At 35.7% G+C, this 19,902-nt stretch overlaps 4 protein-coding genes across 9 annotated transcripts in view; 2 read left to right on the forward strand and 2 right to left on the reverse strand.

Annotated features, from left to right (window-relative positions):
* Window positions 1-732: 732 nt before the first annotated feature.
* On the reverse strand, window positions 733-5,557 carry LOC123314511 (thioredoxin reductase 1, mitochondrial). Of its 3 annotated transcripts, none has more exons than XM_044899838.1 (9): window positions 5,311-5,557; window positions 3,231-3,451; window positions 2,582-2,712; window positions 2,294-2,520; window positions 2,068-2,218; window positions 1,763-2,009; window positions 1,569-1,707; window positions 1,287-1,506; window positions 733-1,176 (listed from the first exon to the last, which is right to left on the reverse strand). In XM_044899838.1, the coding sequence occupies exons 1-9, from the start codon at window positions 5,321-5,323 to the stop codon at window positions 1,047-1,049; spliced, it is 1,479 nt and encodes a 492-aa protein (XP_044755773.1). In that variant the 5' UTR covers window positions 5,324-5,557; the 3' UTR covers window positions 733-1,046. The 3 variants fall into 3 exon arrangements, with proteins under 3 accessions (XP_044755773.1, XP_044755771.1, XP_044755772.1); XM_044899836.1 differs by lacking the exon at window positions 5,311-5,557 and adding an exon at window positions 4,916-5,097; XM_044899837.1 differs by lacking the exon at window positions 5,311-5,557 and adding an exon at window positions 4,018-4,169.
* LOC123314512 (C-factor) lies at window positions 5,139-7,683 on the forward strand. The gene is made up of 5 exons (XM_044899839.1): window positions 5,139-5,272; window positions 6,128-6,179; window positions 6,234-6,424; window positions 6,497-6,643; window positions 7,392-7,683. The coding sequence occupies exons 1-5, from the start codon at window positions 5,147-5,149 to the stop codon at window positions 7,614-7,616; spliced, it is 741 nt and encodes a 246-aa protein (XP_044755774.1). The 5' UTR covers window positions 5,139-5,146; the 3' UTR covers window positions 7,617-7,683.
* A 114-nt stretch (window positions 7,684-7,797) lies between these two features.
* On the reverse strand, window positions 7,798-12,916 carry LOC123313255 (matrix metalloproteinase-25-like). 3 transcript variants are annotated; one of them, XM_044898053.1, is made up of 12 exons: window positions 12,661-12,916; window positions 11,811-11,873; window positions 11,377-11,529; window positions 10,873-10,976; window positions 10,476-10,637; window positions 10,176-10,312; window positions 9,712-9,873; window positions 9,043-9,637; window positions 8,761-8,974; window positions 8,384-8,651; window positions 8,055-8,195; window positions 7,798-7,994 (listed from the first exon to the last, which is right to left on the reverse strand). In XM_044898053.1, the coding sequence occupies exons 1-12, from the start codon at window positions 12,745-12,747 to the stop codon at window positions 7,882-7,884; spliced, it is 2,199 nt and encodes a 732-aa protein (XP_044753988.1). In that variant the 5' UTR covers window positions 12,748-12,916; the 3' UTR covers window positions 7,798-7,881. The 3 variants fall into 3 exon arrangements, with proteins under 3 accessions (XP_044753988.1, XP_044753990.1, XP_044753989.1); XM_044898055.1 differs by having other exon boundaries at window positions 11,807-11,873; window positions 12,661-12,722; XM_044898054.1 differs by lacking the exon at window positions 11,811-11,873.
* A 4,903-nt stretch (window positions 12,917-17,819) lies between these two features.
* LOC123313251 (transmembrane ascorbate-dependent reductase CYB561) overlaps window positions 17,820-19,902 on the forward strand; it is a 43,744-nt gene continuing 41,661 nt past the window's right edge. The window contains exon 1 of one of the 2 annotated variants that reach the window (XM_044898047.1): window positions 17,820-18,032. The gene's annotated coding sequence lies outside the window, so the exon portion shown is untranslated. The remainder of the gene's footprint in view (window positions 18,033-19,902) is intronic. The other variant, XM_044898046.1, reaches the window with a different exon arrangement.

A 19,902-nucleotide genomic window follows, 5' to 3' on the forward strand; every position in this document is an offset into this window, starting at 1 on the left:
GAAAAACTGCCATTTTTTTGAAAAATATTTTTGGTCTCCAATCGAAACCAAATTTGAACAGTACACTAATTCGAGGGCGTGGAAGACGAATATGCAAACAGATATTTTTAAAAAAATTTATTTTTCAAATTATGATCGATAGAAAATCGAAAATTTTGGACCTTCGCGAAAAAAATCATAAAAACTAAACTGCTCGCGGGAGATCAATGAAATGTGGTTTTTTCTGTTCGCAAAGAACCAATCTATCACCAAAAAATCGGCTTATGTCCAGTGCCTTTTTTCGGGCTGCTACAGCTCCTCAAAGTTGAACAATTTTTTCGAAATTTTGCAATTTATTTCCCAAAATACTGAACCTACTAAACATCTAATTACATATTTGTGATCTACGACTTCAAATTCGTAAGTAAAATGACTGAACCGGTCGATAGAGCTAAATGGATAAATTTTTGTCGGACTTGAAAAGTTCGTTGATGAAGCGCGGGTAAACATCAGTAAAAAACGCTTCATCAACGAAGTTCAATGGATTTTAACGTTTTCGGTTAATTAATAATTCCGATTTGCTATTATTTGAACTTATTCATGGATGAAGCATTACACATGGAAAACTGATTAAGTATTCAAAATTTTACATGCAGATTTGCATATTTTTAACAGTTTAATCAATCCTAGAATAATCCAGCGTGTTCAACCATTTTTTGAATTTCACTTCTTTTTTTTTCGAATAAAAACAAATTGTCTAAAAATACTTTATTATGTTTCAATACAACATATCCTGAATCACGAATGTATACAAATCACAAACCTCAATAATAAAATCGGTGGTATACAACGTGGATTATATACATCCATTTTCATATACACTTAAAGCATCAACTTTAATCTAATATCATGCCAGAATCTCATTTATATGTTAAGTTCATTCTATCAAACATTTGAACACAATAAATAAAATCCACGAGTTTTTTAGTGGTGTGCAAGTACCGAATACTTTAATTAAGTAGGGGGTGAATAAATTGGTTTATGAATTGTTTGAGTAATCCTCAGGCTTAACTGCAGCAAGAAGCTGGGTTGGGGTCCTTTCCTGATCTCTTGGTTATGTTGATTCTTGTAAATTCTTCCGCAACTGTTGGGTGGATTCCAACTGTGTTCATCAGGGTTTCCATGGTCAAATTGCATCTGAAAAATTGAAATAATAAATAATAAATATTATTAAGAGGGAGAAACATGAATATAACCAATTGACTATCAGAGGGAGAGGAAAATTATCGAAATTCAAGTCAACTCACTTGATTGCAGCGGCAAACCCTTGAATGACCTCCCCAGCTTGCGGTCCGACAAAGTGCATGCCCAAAACCTTCTGCGGTGCTTCCCTTTTAGCCACTACTTTGATGTAGCAATGCGCGATATTTTTCTGAGGAATGAAGAATTCCGTTGGCTTATAGAAAGCGTGGTAGATCTCTATATTGTCTTCCCCATAAGTTTCGATAGCTTTCTCCTCGCTAAGACCTGAAAGAACAAAATAATTTGAACCAAAGTTAACCAAATAGGATAAAGAGAAAAACACTAACCAACAGCACCATATTCCATTGGGGTAAAAACTGTTGTAGCCACATTATCGTAGTCCATTTGTTGCTGACCGCCACCAAACAACCTCCTGGCTAACAAACGTCCAGCGTGGATAGCCACAGGGGTCAATTCAGGTTTACCCTGAAAAAAATTAATAATTCACGACAAAATTCGGCACAGTTCTCGAGAAACTCACCAAGAGAACATCACCAACAGCAAAGATATGAGGTACATTAGTTTGCTCGTTTACGGCATCGATTTTGTCACCTTCTCCATGGATCGGGATGCCAAGTTTCTCCAGATGAAGGTCTCTCGTGAGAGCTCTCCTTCCCATAGCGAACAGAACGGTGTCGTAAGTATCTGAGAATTCTTCTTTCTTATCGTTGATCCATTTCACCAACAGCTTACCATCGGCTTGTTTTTCCACTGAAGTGATATTACATCTAGATGAACAATCGGTTATAATTTCATCCGAAATCTTCAACGTTGGAAAACTCTCACCTATTCAAGAAATTAACGCCTTTGTCCTGCATGGCAGCAGCTACTGTGGCGGCCATTTGCTGGTCGAATCCTCTCAAAGGCACCGATCTCACCATGACGGTAGCATCATAGCCCAAACCCTTCAAGAACCCTGCGCATTCCAATCCTATATCTACGCAAAATATAAGGAAAACACAGAAAATATGCGATTAAATCCACGTGGAATCGATTGAATTTCAAAGGATACATCCAGCACCAACAATCATTGTCTTGCCTGGAGGCTTTTCCAAACTGAAGATGTCATCGCTGCTTATTCCATACTCTATGGCACCAGGTACGTTGGGATACTTCGGCCTACCTCCAACAGCGATGAGGAAATATTTCGCCGTCAGAGTCTTCTCCCCCTTGGGTGTTACTGTGTGGACGGTGTGGAGATCCTTGAAGGTTCCCAAACCGTTGATATATTCAACTTTTCTGGGAACAGAATGACGATATCAGTACAGCCATTTTTTATTGTTGCAACTCAATCACTTACTTGTCTCTTAATTCTACCCTGGTAACCCAATTAACGGACTTGATGTGATTCTGGACAGCAGTCCTTAAAGTTTCCCAATCGTGTGCAATGTTTTCTGCTTCGGGGAACTTCCAACCGTAACTTTTGGCATCCTATGATGAAAGAAGTGATAAAACACTAAGTATGTAGACTAATGTTGGTATAATAATGAAAATTCTCTTCGCAGCAAACTGATTGTTGGAATGGAGAAAAGCACGTACAATAAAAATGTGTTCTAGGTGAAAACCATGCGTTTTCTAGAAGTTTTTACCAGATAAGAGATTTAGAAAACTAAAAGAAGTGAAATTTTCCTAATTAAATAGTTTGAAGTCCATTCTAAATGATTTATATGCTATATACTCTAAGAAACAAAACTAGCGCTATTCGTAATCGAAGAATATTTGAATTCATCATTTTTCTAAATAGCACAACTTGTGGAAATAGTTTTTCCATATTATATCTAATCATAGTTACGTAATCACATCCTATAATTACTATACGAGATAATTTATTGAATGGAAATGTAAACAACTCAAACAAAGGACTTCTGATCTACCTCAGGAAATGAAACGCTTGCAAAATATTGTTCGTATTAAAACCATACATTTGAAGATTTTATGTATATACTCACTTCGATAGCCTCCCCTAGAAGAGCAGCTTGGTGCATAAGCTTTTTGGGGATACACCCCACATTCACGCAAGTGCCTCCAAGACCCCATTTCGTGCCCCTTGGAGAAGGAGTGACGTAATCCAAAACGGCTACTTTTGCGCCCAAATTCGAGGCTTCTTTGGCCGCAGCCAAACCTCCTGATCCGCCACCTATCACCACCAAATCATATTCCGGTGTCTCACCTATAGTCCATGGAAAAACATCAGTATTTTACGGAAAGATTCAAAAAAAGAGAATCGCTGAATGAAAAAAAGCTCCAAGAGAAAACAACAGTGGTGAACAGCTTTGAAATAACCTTTACAAATGATCAAATTAAGGGTCCTATAAGAGTTTCAAAAATTTGATATATGTTTTCCTTATATCTCGAACCAGATTGAGATTATTAAATAAATCAGGACAGCTAGATGATTGCAATTTTTTTCCCTTGAAGTTGAGATTAAATCCTCAATAAAAATTAGTTCTCATTTGTCCTGATTCTCGTGATTTCGATATTTCAAATATTCAGGATTAATTTTTATCTAATCGCATCGTTTTTTTCAGGAAAATAATAATGGAGCTTAGATTTCTATGAGAAATTTCGATATCTTTTCGAATTTGATGTACAAAATTACAAAATTCATACAACAAACGTTATTTCCCACTCAGAGAAATTTCCGAACAATAATTGGAAAAACTTTTGTAAGAAAAAAATTAAAGTCAAGGATTTTGAAAGATCTGCAGCTTTTAAAACATCATGAATCGAACTCACCCCTTGAAGAAAACCCCTCATTACAATCGCAATGTACACTAGCTATAAATTTAGACTTGTTCTTTTTTTTGGTGAAGCAATTGGCACATACTGAAGTGTCCATCTTCAACGAGGAGCTTTGAGATTGTGGTACTCACGACTCCCTTTTTTTGTGATATTAATCTTTTTATCATGTGAACAGAAAGATAGCAGATTAAATTCCTGAATATCATCGTTCAGATCTACCTATTGAATTATAGCGTAATTATAATAATCTGCATTATCAGGACCTGCAGTTTCGATTAGGCCATTGAGTATTAATACTCAATGATTAGGCTGTAGTTTTTTTTTGGCAAAATAGGACCAATAACCACTGAATTGGTCTATAAATTGTAAGTAGGGACATAATCTTATTTTGTTCAAAAAATTGAAATACAATACACTTTTCATTAGCAATTTGTGACAAATTTGAGTATGAAAAAAATCGCTCCTGAATTTTGACAGGAAGAAGTTACTTTGAATATCGAAATCTTCTACAACTACAATACCTATTTCAAATGGGAAATTCGACCAAATAACCTTCGATAATTACAAAGTGACGTGATAATTTCCTCACACACGACAACAGACTTAGAAAGAAGCTATTGTCCTTCAACCTTCTACTAAAAGGATTGGTTCATTCTTTATTCAGTTGTTAAGGGTCATGCAGGAAAACCAATTAGATTCCCGATTTTACCGATGATTAATTTAGCAATATCCAAAATGTTTCCTTAAATTTACAACTCATTGAGAAACAGTTTAGGTTAGTACTCATGTTATAATTTTTCTTGCCCAGATCCCTATGAACGTTTCACAACTTGGCCAATTTGAAGGTTATATGTATATGCAAATCAATCTGCCCCCAAGAAAAGCGACTCACTTGTGCTATAACATCTCAGATTCTTAAAGAAACTATTTTGCACCAAAATGAAATTCTGCTTTTTGAACTGACAGATTCCACGGAATGTGGCATTCCGAAAACAAAAAACTGCAGCCATTGATTTCGATGACCTTGATTTAGGAGCCTTATTCGATGATCACTACAGGAATGTGTATAATTAAGTGAAATCAGTGATAATAAAAACTTCCTATATATAGGAATAACTCCATCATGAAATCCGTATTAGTGACAGGTGCGAATAGGGGTTTAGGCTTAGGACTGATTAAACGAATTGTTACACATACTAATCAGCCGAAATATATAATTGGAACGTGCCGGGATATCGAAAAAGCTAAGGTAAGGTTAAGAATAAATATCTATGATTAAATGCTCACCTGTAGGAGCCATTTCTAGAAGGAAAGCCTATTGATCAACAAACTGTTAATTAATGGAAAAAACACTTGGAGCGTATCAACGGATGTGAAAAACTTTGCGGTTAACACTTTCCTTCAAATCTGTCAGTTGACCACTTCGTCGTAGAAATAAATAGTAGGACGGTATAACGCGAAGTGAGCGTCTGAATCGGCGCTATCAAATAAACATGAATTTAGCGATGTACGAAAGTCGTGTTTCTTGTTCCTTGTCTGAATGAAACCTTGAAATACGATCGATGTTTTCATTTCCACCTCCATAATCTTGTTAGTCATTTAATAATGGTTCTAGTGGAGTCTAGAATGGATGACGTAACATTCCGTAACAATGAGAAAAAGCTATGTCACTGTTCCCGAAAGTTGAATGAATTCGAGTAATCGCAAATCCACTCCTTCCTTGGGGGTGGGATAGATTTTCCGTAGACCACAGGTGCTGTGATTTGTGTTGCGGACCATTGATAATTGAGCCTTAATATTAAAAGTCCGCAACACAAAATATATCAATCAGCAATGTACTAGACTACAGTGTGTTTATTTGTTAGTATGTAGCGCTAAAGAAAAATTGCGGCGTTAAAATCATTTTTGAAGACCCAATATTAATTTTCACCATTTGAATCATTGTTTATAGACTCTTTTGAATTGTGTCTGAATATTTCACATTATATTCAATTCGAAAATTTAGATGAAAGAATCTGATTATTAACAAAATCCGTTGTTTTATTGAAAAAAAACTTCAAAATAGATTTCTGAGTTGGATGATTCTTCTACAATAAATTTTCAGGACTTACAACAGATTGCAGCTCTTCATCCACATATTAAAATTCTCAATTTAGGTAAGTAGGTGTCAATAATAAAAAAATTTCGGAAATATTTAATCACTTTCATAGATGTGCGCAACACAGAAACTTTTGAAAATTTCGCCCGGGAAGTGGAGGATATAGTAAAAGAGGATGGACTCAATTTACTCTTCAACAATGCTGGTTATTCTCCAAAGTCTACTAGAATTTCATTTTTGAAGACTGAGCAATTAACTGAGACCTTTCAGACAAATGTTATTGGACCTGTTATGTTAACAAAGGTGTGTTTATTGAAACAACTGTTTGATTTTATCCTGCCGGATAATTACTATATAGCACTCCGTTTTATATAGGCTCTACTACCGCTCTTGAAGAAAGCAGCTGAAAATTCTCAGAAAATTTTTTCTGTCAACAGTGCAGCAGTTATCAACATGACCTCCGTTTTGGGGTCCATAGCTCTCAATAAAGAAGGTGGACTCTACCCTTATAGGTGCTCAAAAGTACGTATACATAAATATTAGTGATTCATGTCTGATTGATGACATTTGTAATGAATATTTTTGATGAGCTGTTGTTGAAAAAGGATCAGTTCTCGATTGATGTTCGACCATAATCTAAAATAATGAAAATATCTTTATTATCTTGCCTAATTATAGGATTTCCCATTTGATGTGTGCATATATTCTGACGTCATATAGATTTCAATTATGCATACTCATCAAGTAAACTTTTATGAACGGTGAAATTCTGGGAAAACGAAAACAGATGGATTTTCCATTCGAAATGGAGAATTTCGAGAATGTTATGCCACTTTCACAGCTATGTGTTCGATTTGTAAAATAAATGTAGGTCGGAATCAAACAATTACACTGTAGGCCTTTTCTATTTCAACTGAAGTACCTTTATAAAAAATTTCACCGAGGAAGTATAACGAACAATTTATAATAAAAATTTCAACTCACGTATACAGCAAGAAGGATCAAAACATACCTCCCCCTCCTCCGCCATTTTCCGACCACATCAAGGGTTCTGCCCCAGCTTTCTTTTTATTCCTGAATACTGATTATATTATTATCTGAATATACAGTAGGAATCAGTTTTGAGCGGAATGTCATTTTTAATTCGAGCATGTTTTCTCCTGTCTTTCAAATCATTTCTATGAAGGAGAAGTGATAAAAGAAACATTATTTTTCTTTCTCCCTTTGGCTACATCGACATCCCTCAATAACCATAAAGAATTCATTTCAGGCAGCGTTGAATATGGCAAGTAAATCTCTGAGTCTTGATCTGAAGAAAGATGGTATACTTGTAACTGCTCTACATCCAGGTTGGGTAAAAACTGATATGGGAGGACCTGGGGCTCCTCTACAAATAGATGAGAGTGTTACCCACATAATGAATTTTGTAGAGAACTTGAATGAAACTCACAATGGAGGATTTTATCAGTATGATGGAAAAAAATTGGATTGGTGAAAGGCATGCATTATTTATGATGTTTTTTACTTATTTAAAAAATAATAAATACAGAATGAGATCAGTATGTACTTATATTTGTTTCCCACCATCCCTTAGTATTGAAAAAGTGATGCAGGTTTCTAAGCCTTGGCTAAGAATTTTTTTTAATATTTTCCGGGAACGCAAAAACAAAATGAGAAACATTTATAGTGTTTATTTCGAAAATAAATAAGGAACAAGCAGTTGTTTGAAATTTTAAACAGATCAGTCTTCGTTAAGTCCGCTAAGGGCATCCTAACCATTCTTTGGTGGAAGATCGAGGAGAATCACTAGTTGCCACACCCCAGTAGTTGTCAAAAGTCCAATACAGGTCGTCTTTGAAAAAGTATGTCTTTCCTGAAGAAATTATATGATTAATGATAGATCTGCGATGTATCGTGAATATTAAGCTCTCACCGTCTTTCCATGTGGTTGCTGCATCGATATTTTTCGGTATGCCTCCCCATTTTTCGATATGTTGGGGATATCCAGGATCTGGGGTTCTGCTGGTCTCGTTGAACCTCCAAAATCGATCTCCTTTGTAGAGATATGTCTTACCTTGAAAATAAAGAAACAAGGAAATCAATCACCAATCTCTCCTAAATATGCCACAAAACCAATTTGGCGTAGTAAAATATTTGAAAAACGAGAAGAGCGTCATCTGTTAGTCCCTTAACTAAACCGTATGTCGTGGCAGAATTCCAAACCAACACAGGTTTGGAGCCCAAAGAAGGCTCATTACTCACCGTTTCTGCCCCATGTCTGTACAGCATCAACCCCGCTTATTCCCGAGGGAACTCCATAATCCTGGATGTTTCTTGGACTGTTCTCAACGAAGTTAGTACCGTCATATACCCAGTACAAGTCACCTGCGAAAAGTATCATATCCCCATCTGGTCTCTGATAAGCAGCATCGATTTTCTTTATAGTCTGAGGAAGGTGGAAAAACATTTGTTGCAAAGTAACAGGATATCCTGGGACAATCCTGTTGCGATCTTGCAGCCTCCAAACATACTGAAAAAAATTTAGTTCCATTGTGAATTTTTTCTTCATTCTCTTACTGTTGATTGTAACGCAGTAGTGTAGAGCCAAGCCACGACAACCCTCATTCAATAATACTCACTTGATCTTTAAATATAAATATTTCTCCTCTAAGGTATGCTACAGAATCAAAGCTTCCTTTACAAATATTAGGTTCAGGGGGCAATGTAGTACTTTGCGACCCTGTCGGGTACCTGGTAGGGGGAGCATATGGCCTCCTATTGATTGTTACTGAACCCCCATGTCGATTTCTGTCTCTTATCGTCGTTATTCTCGTACTTGTCGTCAAGGGAAATCTTGAAAAGAAAAGCATGCATTTGCTATCATTCGAGCGCATCCACCAAAAAAAAAAACTGAATCCTACCTGTTGTTTGACTTCAACGTAGTGGTTCTCACACCACTGCTTGGAAGACCAGTCGTGTACCATCTAGAATAAGTGGTTCTACTCGTGGTACCCTCCTCGTTCCTTCTTCTAATCGTCGGGTAAATAGTTGAAGGAGTTGCGAAAGTGGTTCTGGTTTCTTCCCTTGTTGGATAATAAGTACTTCTAGTTCTGGTAGATGGAAAATGAGTTGAAGGGTATTCTCTGGTTTTCTCTGTGTATACAGGTGTATTAGTGGGTCTACGAGTGTAAATCGTGGATTTGGAAGTCTCCCAAGTCTGTCTATCAATAGTTTCCGTATATGAATGAGTTGGCCACTCTCTGTTTGTTGTTCGTGTCGGCTGTTCTGGAGGCCTTGTCCGTGGAGATTCATTGGGAGGTCTTGTATTGAAGGGTCTGGTTCTTCTGGTTGGTACGGTACTTTCCGTATATGATCGCGTTGGCCATTCCTTGTTTGTGATTCTTGTCGATTCTTCCGAAGGTCCAGTCCTAGTTGGTTCATTAGGAGGTCTTGTGTTAAAGGGTCTTGTCCTTCTGGTAGTGGTGGGTTCCGTGGTTTCTTGAACTGGTCTCGCGACTGAAATGAATTGCGAGAGTTTGGTACTGCTGTACCTGACTAGGATGAATTGAAGGTGCGATATTTGTACTCACTGTATAATTGGTACATTGCTAAAATATCGTCCTGTCCAAGTTGAACTGAGCTTTCATCGTCTCCTTTATAATATGCAAACATCACAGATCTGGGATCGTTGGAATGCGCCAATCCAAGGGAGTGTCCTAACTCGTGTAAAGCTACCGAGTAGAAGTCAGTTCCTTGAAAATAAAGAGAGTAATTTTTCAATCAGAACATATATTAGTTATCGAGTAGTCACAGGTAGGTTTGCAATAACGAATGCCAGAAAATTAATTCGAAAACTACTTAAATTCGGCCACTTTTGCGTCAATATACGTTGAAAGAACCAATAGTTTCGGAAAAAACTGGATTGAACCATTTATGTCTCAATATGTACATTTCTGCAGTGCAATAAAAGCCAAATTACCAAAATATCATTTGGAAAACATTTGGCTCGAATAGTCTTTAAGGTTCTTAAGTACAATAATAAGTACATTCCTACCTCCATCCAATACTTCTTGTTGGCTTCCTTGGACCCAGTTTTCCTCATCATCAAAATGTATGTCTCCACTTATTTCTGAGCCAGAGTTAGGGAAATATGCGTGAGCAAGAACATAACCAGGCCCATCGAAGGGAAATCTGAAAAAGGAAATATTTCAACACTTCCGATAATGATTAATTATTATTATTATCTGATCGATCAAACCCAACCTTCAAAAATTTTCTAAAAACATTCAGCATCTCTATACCACTATTATTTGTATCAAAACAACCAATTTTTCCCTGGAATTTGACAACTTACGGATCATTGTGTGCTCCCCTCGCAAAAGAAACAATAATATCTGCATCGGGAGTTGTTTTCCGGGAAAATTTTAAACTTCCATAAGTTCCCCAAGTGTTCAGAGCTTTTCCAATGAGTCTTGCTACTGCCTCTTCTCCAAGTCTGGACGACCAATTGGCTATACTGAAAATAGATTCGTACTCATTTCCAATCACTTACCAATTACGATTTCAACCATAACTCAAAAGAAACATGAAAATGTTAGTTATTTTTGAGCTTTATTCGAAAAGTTTCGATATCTATTGCTTGTATTTCTTCAATTTTTTTAGTTGAGCGGTAAAATATAGCCCATATGTAGAATCATCAATTTAGAGTCAGTCTATAAATCTGTAAATCTTCATCACCTTTCAATACTTACTAGTAAGTGATGTGCCTTTTGTTCCAACCACTAGTTAATGCGAATCTTTTCGACCTTTTCCCCTGAATAACATCAGCATTTCCACATCTCGGTCTTGTCATAAGCTACAATTCGATGGAAATTAATCAGAACCCAAGGAAAACCCAATAGATTCTATCAGCATGATTGGGAAATAAAATATTTCGATAAATCACTTTGTGGGAAATGACTAAGAGCATCTTAAATTTTAAATTCTTCGTTAATGCACCACAAACTAGGTGACAAATAATGTTTTGCGGTTTCGTTCATCAATGAGAAACGCTTCATTCATTGATGAAAAAAAGTCAAGTCATCCGTACTACTCTTCTTCCGTTAGAAACTTTATCAGAGTTCTTTTGCTACTACTGTATTGTACCTCTTTTTAGTCAATTGCTTAGGATGTGGTTGCATATGTTGCTATCGTCGTTTTTTTCTATTTATATCGCAATTAGGTGTTGCATAATTTTAGCATTTTTCCTTACCCACCTTCAAAGTAGCATTATCTAGTTTTCCAGTTTCTTTAAGTGCCCCGAATCTTTGTACCGTTTTTATAGTTTCACTGAGTCCTTCTTCTGTGTACAAAGCAGCTGAAGTTGTTTTGTCTGCCTTCAGATATCCATATTGCTTCATAAAATCCAACTATATACGAAAAAAACCAATTCAGTATTCCATATCATTGTTTGGACTTTTCAGATAAAAAATCTCGTCATTGTTCTGATGGTATATTACCATAATGAGTGCATTTCATTCAAGAAAACATCGACCTTAAATACTCTTACTGTCTATGTTTATACAAATACATGTTGGTCTTCATTAAACGAAAAATATAATGCTTTTTTTGATAGCTATCGAATAATGACGAGATGAAATATTCAATCGATAATTTCTAGCTGTTAATTTGATAAGATTTTCTTACCTACCCCCATGAGAGCAATTTTCAAAACGTATTTAATCAGGGAAAAATCAGCGTGCGACCCCTTCACCTGAAAAGTTGCTGACTGTTTTGGATGCGTATTTTGAGGAAGAGGAAGAAAAAGCAGAAATAAATGGAGCCCCAGAAAGATAACTAATCTATAAGCAGTCATAGATGAGGAAGAAGGATAAGAACAATTAATATACAAAAATTAACCCCAAGGAAAGCTCAACTATGCCAACTACCTCTCAGTCGATGAATCTTTGAATTTTCGGCCTATGTAGCCGATTTTGTACCAAATTTCACTTAACGTCTTAATCTGCTTACAGATCAACATTTACGAAGAAAGATAGCTTCAAAATGAAAATTTCTGGGAGCCTTATATAAGAAATTATAAACCAAAAATCAACTTTTTCAAAGAAAAATTAACAATATTGTCACACAAGTTTTATGATGATGAGGGTGAAGGGTTGATAGATTTTTGTCGGCGATAAGTAAGCCAATAGAATAAGGTTTTTCCACAACAATCCCTTCATATATAATTGGGAAATATGATGATTAAAAAAAAAGACATAATTTTGTTATAGAAAAAGACGGTATCATATCCATTGTACAAAAAAATTGGACAGCATAATTGTTTTTTATACTCTTTTTTCTAAAATCGATTTTAAATCTTCAATCTTATGAAATTGCACACGTTGTGTCTGGTGCTGAAGTAAACTGGACTTGGTCATCTTATTATCGATAGAGAACAGGAAAAATTTTAGAGTACCTACATCATGCAAGTTGAATTAACGCGAAGAAGAAAGATGAAAAATTTGCTGAAGAAAAAGCTACGAAACCGGTGATCAACTTACCGCACTCTTGGGTGGTGGATTTACAGTTTTTTCGATGGGTAAACACCAACAAACCTGGAGAACTATCAGAAAAACTGAAACTCTCATCGCTTAGATAATCAAATCAAAAATATTTTTTGTACTCAGGAAAATATGTTGCTTTTCGAATCTTCAAAAATTTTGCTGCCTTTTGGCTGTCTGGTAGTTCATTGGTATCGATGTGGTGTTGATTGGAGTAGGATTAGCAACGTACTGAACGCCATGAAACGAAAACATTGCTACGGGTATGTGAAGAATGCCTGAGGTGGCGGATTTACCTAAGATTCCCGATTCCTGTAATTCGAAAGATAAAAGGAAAGAAAGAAATGATTCACCGGTTGAGAAATACTCCTTTCATTATCATCTCATATTCCCGCGAGGAACGGTTGGTTTTTACCTGCTACACCCAGTGACATTAGAAGTGCTACATCCAAACTGATCATTGTCCAACTCCAACGGTCGCCTTACAAATAAATCGATAAGAAAATGAATGACCGAGTACACTTCTGTACGTCTTGTCTTCTAAGACAAAATGAACTAGAACTTCATGGATTCACAGTTTCAGACTCTCTGGAGATAGGTAGAGGGTAGTTACAGTCCTTCCCATAATATCCCATACATGTTAAACCTGGTTAACCAGGTGGCCTCTGCAAAACATCAACGCCTGCTTCTTGGAATCCATTTAGTTTGACTATAGCACTATGAAGACTTTGATATGCTGAAAAATGACGTGTGGAAGCCAAATACAGGGTATTTACTGACGATGTGGCATAATGAACGAGGAGATTCCTTGTCCATGTCCAGAAATATTCATATTTCTTGACAGAAACAAGGGTCAGCTATCGTGGTACCTATCACAAATACCATTCGATTATGTCATTAGTCTTTCATCTTTCTAAACAAAAACCAAACTGAAGAATCAAGTGGGGGGTAACAATCCTTATGTCATTGAGTATAAATCAAAATCAGTTATTCTCTCAGAAAGATATTGAAGCTGGATAGGCGATGGTAAAATTCAGAGGAGATAATCCTCGAAGATAACGTAATTGGTACCTACTTCTGATTCGTTTGGCTGTAATTTCGTTGCGAATTGATTGACCCCCAGTATACACAGGTTCCAAGATTGAGATTGGAAATTGGCTAACGCCTCGAGAAATTCGGGTTCAAAAAGTTTCCAGAAATAATTGCATGCCCGTGAAATTATAAGTCAATACTCTCGTACTTCTCAGACTTCAGGAATTCCTTTCTTGAGGAACAATAACACAGGTGATAAATGATGAATAGGTACCTTTAACATTGTATAAAGCCTTTATAAGCTCCCAAATTCCCAATAGAAGCAAAAAGGCATAATGATCTGTTCAGTTTCTGAGATGTCAAGACGCTTTGCAATTAAATATCCTGTGTTTTTAAGTGGTCAAGATGATTATCACTTCTATATTGAATACACAGACAAAAAATTAGTTCAATCTTAGAAAACTAAGAGTTCACTGAATAACAGTCAAAATAAACTTAAATCAGAAGATAAAGATATACATTTGGCAGATGCGATAAGGAACGGATGATATAAGCAGCATACCTACAGCAGTGAATGCCTTCTTCGAATTTTTTTCGATATTCCTCAAGAATTGGTGGATAGAAGTCTCGATGAAGGAAAATTGATGCCGGATAGAGCTACTTTTTTACCAAGTAATCGTCCCTTGGAATCTTACGGAAATAATAGTTATTCTTGCATCCGAAATTTATCTAATACGAAGTTAGACTTCGAATCGTAAAATTTGTGGTTTCAGACTAATGGAAATTGGGAAATACGTACACCTACTTCCATTTGGGTTGCCGGAAAAGAAAATATTTAGCAACAAACGTTGGTCACAAGATAAGATTGTTGAGCAATATGCCTTTGAGGTATTAATTCTGGTCAATCGATATATTTTTGAACGAAAATCCTACAGATAAATAAAATGAAATATTATGATCTTCTGAAACAGTAGCTGATGAATACACTGAAACCAAAATTTTCGTTGCAGTAACTGAATTTTTTCACTCCGAGAAAAGGGATAGTTTCAACCGTGAGAAGTAAAATCAATGATGAATCAATTATGGTAATCGACTCCTTTTACAAAATAACCTCAGAATTATTCATGGTTTTATGCAAGAATGTCCCATTACTTGTTTAACTCACAATCAAGCTCCAACAAGATGACAGATTTATCTATTGTTCTTCTTCAATAACTTTCAGAGCTGCTACATACACAAAGAAATAGAGGGAATAATTTCAACACGAAGTACACTGATTAATTTATTAGCAGGGTGTATATATCCTCGTATAATAGCAGAAAAGGCATTCTTCACAAATAAATACACAGCAAGTCATACATCCTGCCAACTGTGTCAATTCTAGGAATATATATGCCAAATATTATCGAAAGAATATACTGTATATGATAATAAGACTAAGTAGACTTCCGAAAAAAAGGTTCTGCCAAGCTACTTATCGGTCAAGCATAGGTACAATAGTTCATGAACTTTCTTCATGGATATCACCCGAAGTGATTTCATTACCTCCTATTTTTTCTGGGCTTCCATGAATATTATTATTATATTATTATTATTATATGCTTCAAATAAATTTTTGCAGATGCCTGTTGATCATTAGAATAATTGTTAAAAATCTTTTGTATTAAGTATAAATTTGAAGTGTTTTGAATTAGAGGTTTGAGATAAATAAAAGTCAATTCCTCAATTTTCTTCATTTTTGTATTCTTAGTTAGTTATACCCTGAAATCTTTGTTATCCCGAATGAATTCCAACAACAGCTAACTCTTGGTGTGCATAATTCAGAAATTCTTTGGGAAAATGTGAAGAATACTGAAATATTGTGTGATGGTCCAAATTACAATGACTACCCCTCTACGTAAAAGGTCCAAATCATAAGTCCTTTTATCCTGGTTGATGGAGGATTCTGTCAGAAAAGATAACAAGCTCCAAATGTTCAAATTCAGGTGGCGCAACAATGTAAGAATCAGATTGGAAGAAATATTGTAACCTCCTGCTGATCCTATTCTCCTAATACACAATTTCGAAATGAAAGGATTGAATGTTGGCTCCACTGTCACAGGACAAAAATTTGAATTATTTTCTCATATTTAATTCCTTAATTTGGGCGATGAAATTAAAACTTCAAATAATACGACCACTATCACTCAGTTGGAAAATATTCTACTATACCTTCATATTAACAAATCTTGCAATTTGGGGTCAACAGAGTTTTTGTAAAATAATGAAAACATTTTTTGTTTCTCAGATGCTCAATCATATGAGACGACTTATAATTTTTGACCTGGTGCAAACAAATCCCTTGATGGGTGCTGCTGATGCAGACACACTTGTCCACACCGCCAAAATAATAGGAGGCCAGGAGAAGATACACCGTCATGGGATAATAACTCTCGCTAGAGAACCCCTACCAAAACCAGAAAAGAAGCAAATTTTAACCATTGAAATTTCAAGTTCCTTTTTGAAATTCGAATTCCACGAATGCAGAAAAAGTACTATGCATGGCATGAAGATATTCCGAACTAGAATTCCTGTAATCTTGAAAATGTTCTGTTTTGTGATACTGGGGAGATAATATGATTTTTTCATGTTTTATATCAGTTTATCTCACCTATTGTTTTAATCCCATTAGCTGAAAACGTTCGAAATGGCAAATAGAAAGAAAAAATGTAGAAATTTTTATCTGTATCGAATCATTGAAACTGAACTCATGAAAATTTATATTTGCATGATGGTGAGTCTTTTACTCGTACAAATATTTTAACAGTAGATTCTTGAGGTCTGAAGAAACACTTTTTTCTCATACCATTTTTTCCGATTCGACCGTAATAAAAAGATATAGCCATTTTAAGTTTTCATAATGAGCTGTGCCAAACCTGGAGAAACAAAAATCACCTTCAGAAGAACTAGCTAAATAAATCTGTGAGACTACACATCTGTGGATCTTTAAACAGTGTTGCATTCGGTTAAAGTACCCAAATTTGAAAATTTGAAACGTTTTACTAAGTTGAGGGTGACCAAAAAGGCATAGATTCAACACTCGTTAGGGTAATGAAACTTTTTCCATATTCTATAGAATCTATTCATTGAAAGTTTCCTTTTGAATAAGGGCCTTTCAAGATGTAAAATATTTTTAAGTGTTTCATTTGCTATGAACTATACGCCAATCGAAAATTTAATTCAAACAATGCAATATTATGTTGAAGGTGTCTAAAGGCGATGACCCCAGAAATCAATGAATTAACACAAACTGCAACGTTAACAAGAATTACCACACTGCTTTCATTCAATTAATAATACCGCAGGAGTTCCTTGTCCACTGACAGTAAAATATGGATAACTATATAATTTTATCTGCGTCTTGTTCTTCATACTATCTGGACGGTATTTAAAGGAGAAAGTAGATTGAAAGACCAAAACATTTCTTTTGCACCTCTTCTAGTTTTCTCATTATGACCATTACGTACCATAAAAATACCAAAAATTCGTGAATATTTGAACGTTTCGAGTTATTTGATCTTCAAAAATTAAAAAGTATCTGTGAAATTTGAAAATTTGGGTACTTTATCTGAGTAGAACTCTGTTTAAAAGATCCACAGATGAAAATTTCTAACGGCATGCAGACAGGAATTCCACAGATGTGTAGTGCCACAGATTTAACTAGTTATGCTGAAGGTAATTTTGTTTTCCAGGGGTGGCACAGCTCATAATTTCAAGAAAACTTAAAATGGCTATATCTTTTTATCAGGGCCGAATCGGAAAAAATGGTATAGGAAAAAAGTGTTTCTTTTGACCTCAAGAATATACTGCTAAAATATTTTTACGAGTCAAAGACTCACCCTGTATATACAAGACAAAGACTCACCCTGTAGGAAGGGCGGCCTCTACATTAGCCTAAAGACGGCATATTCTTAAATCCGACTCTGTGCGAAAGACGGATCAATCTGCGAATGTCGATCGCACCGACCTCCCGACTTCTCCGTCGCGCAAATCCGGTCGTCCCATTCCCGGCCATTGCGTCGAAGCGGAGCGGCTGTGCCTCCTTGCCGCCGCTCGCTCTGTCCGCTAGAGATACACCCTTCTTGTCGCGCGACCGCAGCAGGTCTCTCAGGTCCTATCGCATTTGTATACGCGGCAAGTTCGACGTACGCCACTGCGTTTGAGTATCCTCCAAATTGGCGGGATATTGAGTGTTTGTTTTGATCAAGAGTGACCCCTCTACGTTGGTGGATCTATCCCGGATGTCAGGTTTCGAGCGGTTTAATTGGGAGTGAACCTGATAGGATCCTGAATTGGAGAAGGTAATTGGTGGTTTAAATTTCCTGCGGAGATTCTTGTTTCTTTCATTATTCGCTGGAATGGAATTTCAGCTCGGCGTATAGGCCTTTTGGAAGAGGGTGAACGATGCAAAAATATTTTCTTCAAATTTATAATGATTGCTTTTTTATTTTTTTTATACCTAAATATTTTTTTTTATTTTCACTGGAATATTCAAATAGTTCAATGGGTATCTTTCTTCATCTGGACCCGCGCATAGTCTATCCACACCCTTAAGCAATTTATAAGAAGGAGATCTTGTACACTCTTAAATTATTATGCCCTGATTTTTCTCGAATTTATGGTTGGAAGATCTGATTTTCAAGATTCAATTTTCAGATTTCAATGATATTCTTGGTTGTTTGATACACCTTGGCTCCACAATGTTTTTCTAACAATTTTATTCCTTTTGGGTGCGTTATATTCTAGAAGTACTCAACAGAAACTTTTCTGAAGATCATTCAAGATCTCTTTTTCCTCCAGGTTATAATTAATGAGCCATCCATAAAATTTGTTTCGCAAGAATGTTGTTTAGCGATATTATACCAATGAAAAATTAATTATAAATAGCTGGCTTTATTTTGAATGACTAAGGTTTTTTGTAATTTCTCCTTTAAATCAACCTTTTTTAGGAAAAATTAATTCATCAACAGGTATACAGAGTGAGTCTTCGAGTCGTACAAATAGTTCAACAGTAAATTCTTGAGGTTAAAAGAAACACTTTTTTCTTTACCATTTTTTCGGAATCAGCTAGTCTCAAAAGATACAGACTGTCGAAAAACCTTGAAAAAATGTTATTTTCACTTCTATCTCACAAACGGCTTTATCGAATGAAATGAATTGCGAAATATATTTTTTCATTTATTTGATGAATCTTTTTCGAACACAAGATATCACCAACGTCTTCCAGTTTTTTCATTATGACCATAACGCACCATAAAATTACCAGAAATTCGAACTAAGGTGGACTCTATCTAATGAATATTTGAACGTTTTGTAGAGTAAAAGTATCCTTCATATTTTATCGTATAATGCGCCGTTTTCGAGTAATTTGATTTTAAAAAATAAAAAATATCTGTGATATTCGTAAAATTGGGTACTTTTTCTGGATGCAACTCTGTTTAAAAGATCCACAGATGTGCAGTGACTCAGATTCAGCTAGTTATTCTGAACACAGCTGATTATGAAAACTTAAAATGGCTATATCTCTTTATTAGGGCCAAATCGGAGAAAATGTTTTAGGAAAAAGTGTGTTTTTTCTCCTCAAGAATCTTCTGTTGAAATATTTGTACACGAGTCAAACACTCGCCCTGTATAGCGTGAGTCTTATAGACTGGAATTTCCCTAGTAAGCGAATACGATGCTGACATTATAGGAGAACACCACCAAAATTCTTTTTAATTCGATTTCTGTCAATTTTCTGATTCTAAGAAGAAAATGGAAAATTGCTTCTCACGTAACAACTTTAGGGGGCTGTATATCAGAGCAGGGGCTGCTAAAAAAAATTATATGAAAGAACCACACTATTTTCTGACAATGAATCACCCCTTAGATTATTTTCGGAAAATTGGGTACATTGGCTGAATGAAACTCAGTTTAAAAGATCCACAGATGTGTGCAGTCACAGATTTAGCTAGTTATTCTGAAGATAATTTTGTTTCCAATTATGAAAACTTAAAATTGCTATGGTCCAGTTTCATAATCAAATTTCAGGTCAGTTTAGGCTCAAAGCTTCCTTTAGTGTAAAATCTCCTTTAGTGTCATTTTTAGTGGGGTGAAAGGAAGGTTTAAAATTAAAGCGACTTTAGGTTTGATCACGAAACCGATTTTTCAGACAATCCTTTCAAGGACCTT

The sequence above is a fragment of the Coccinella septempunctata genome, chromosome 5 (genome assembly GCF_907165205.1).
Source record: "Coccinella septempunctata chromosome 5, icCocSept1.1, whole genome shotgun sequence".
Lineage (NCBI taxonomy): Eukaryota > Metazoa > Arthropoda > Insecta > Coleoptera > Coccinellidae > Coccinella > Coccinella septempunctata.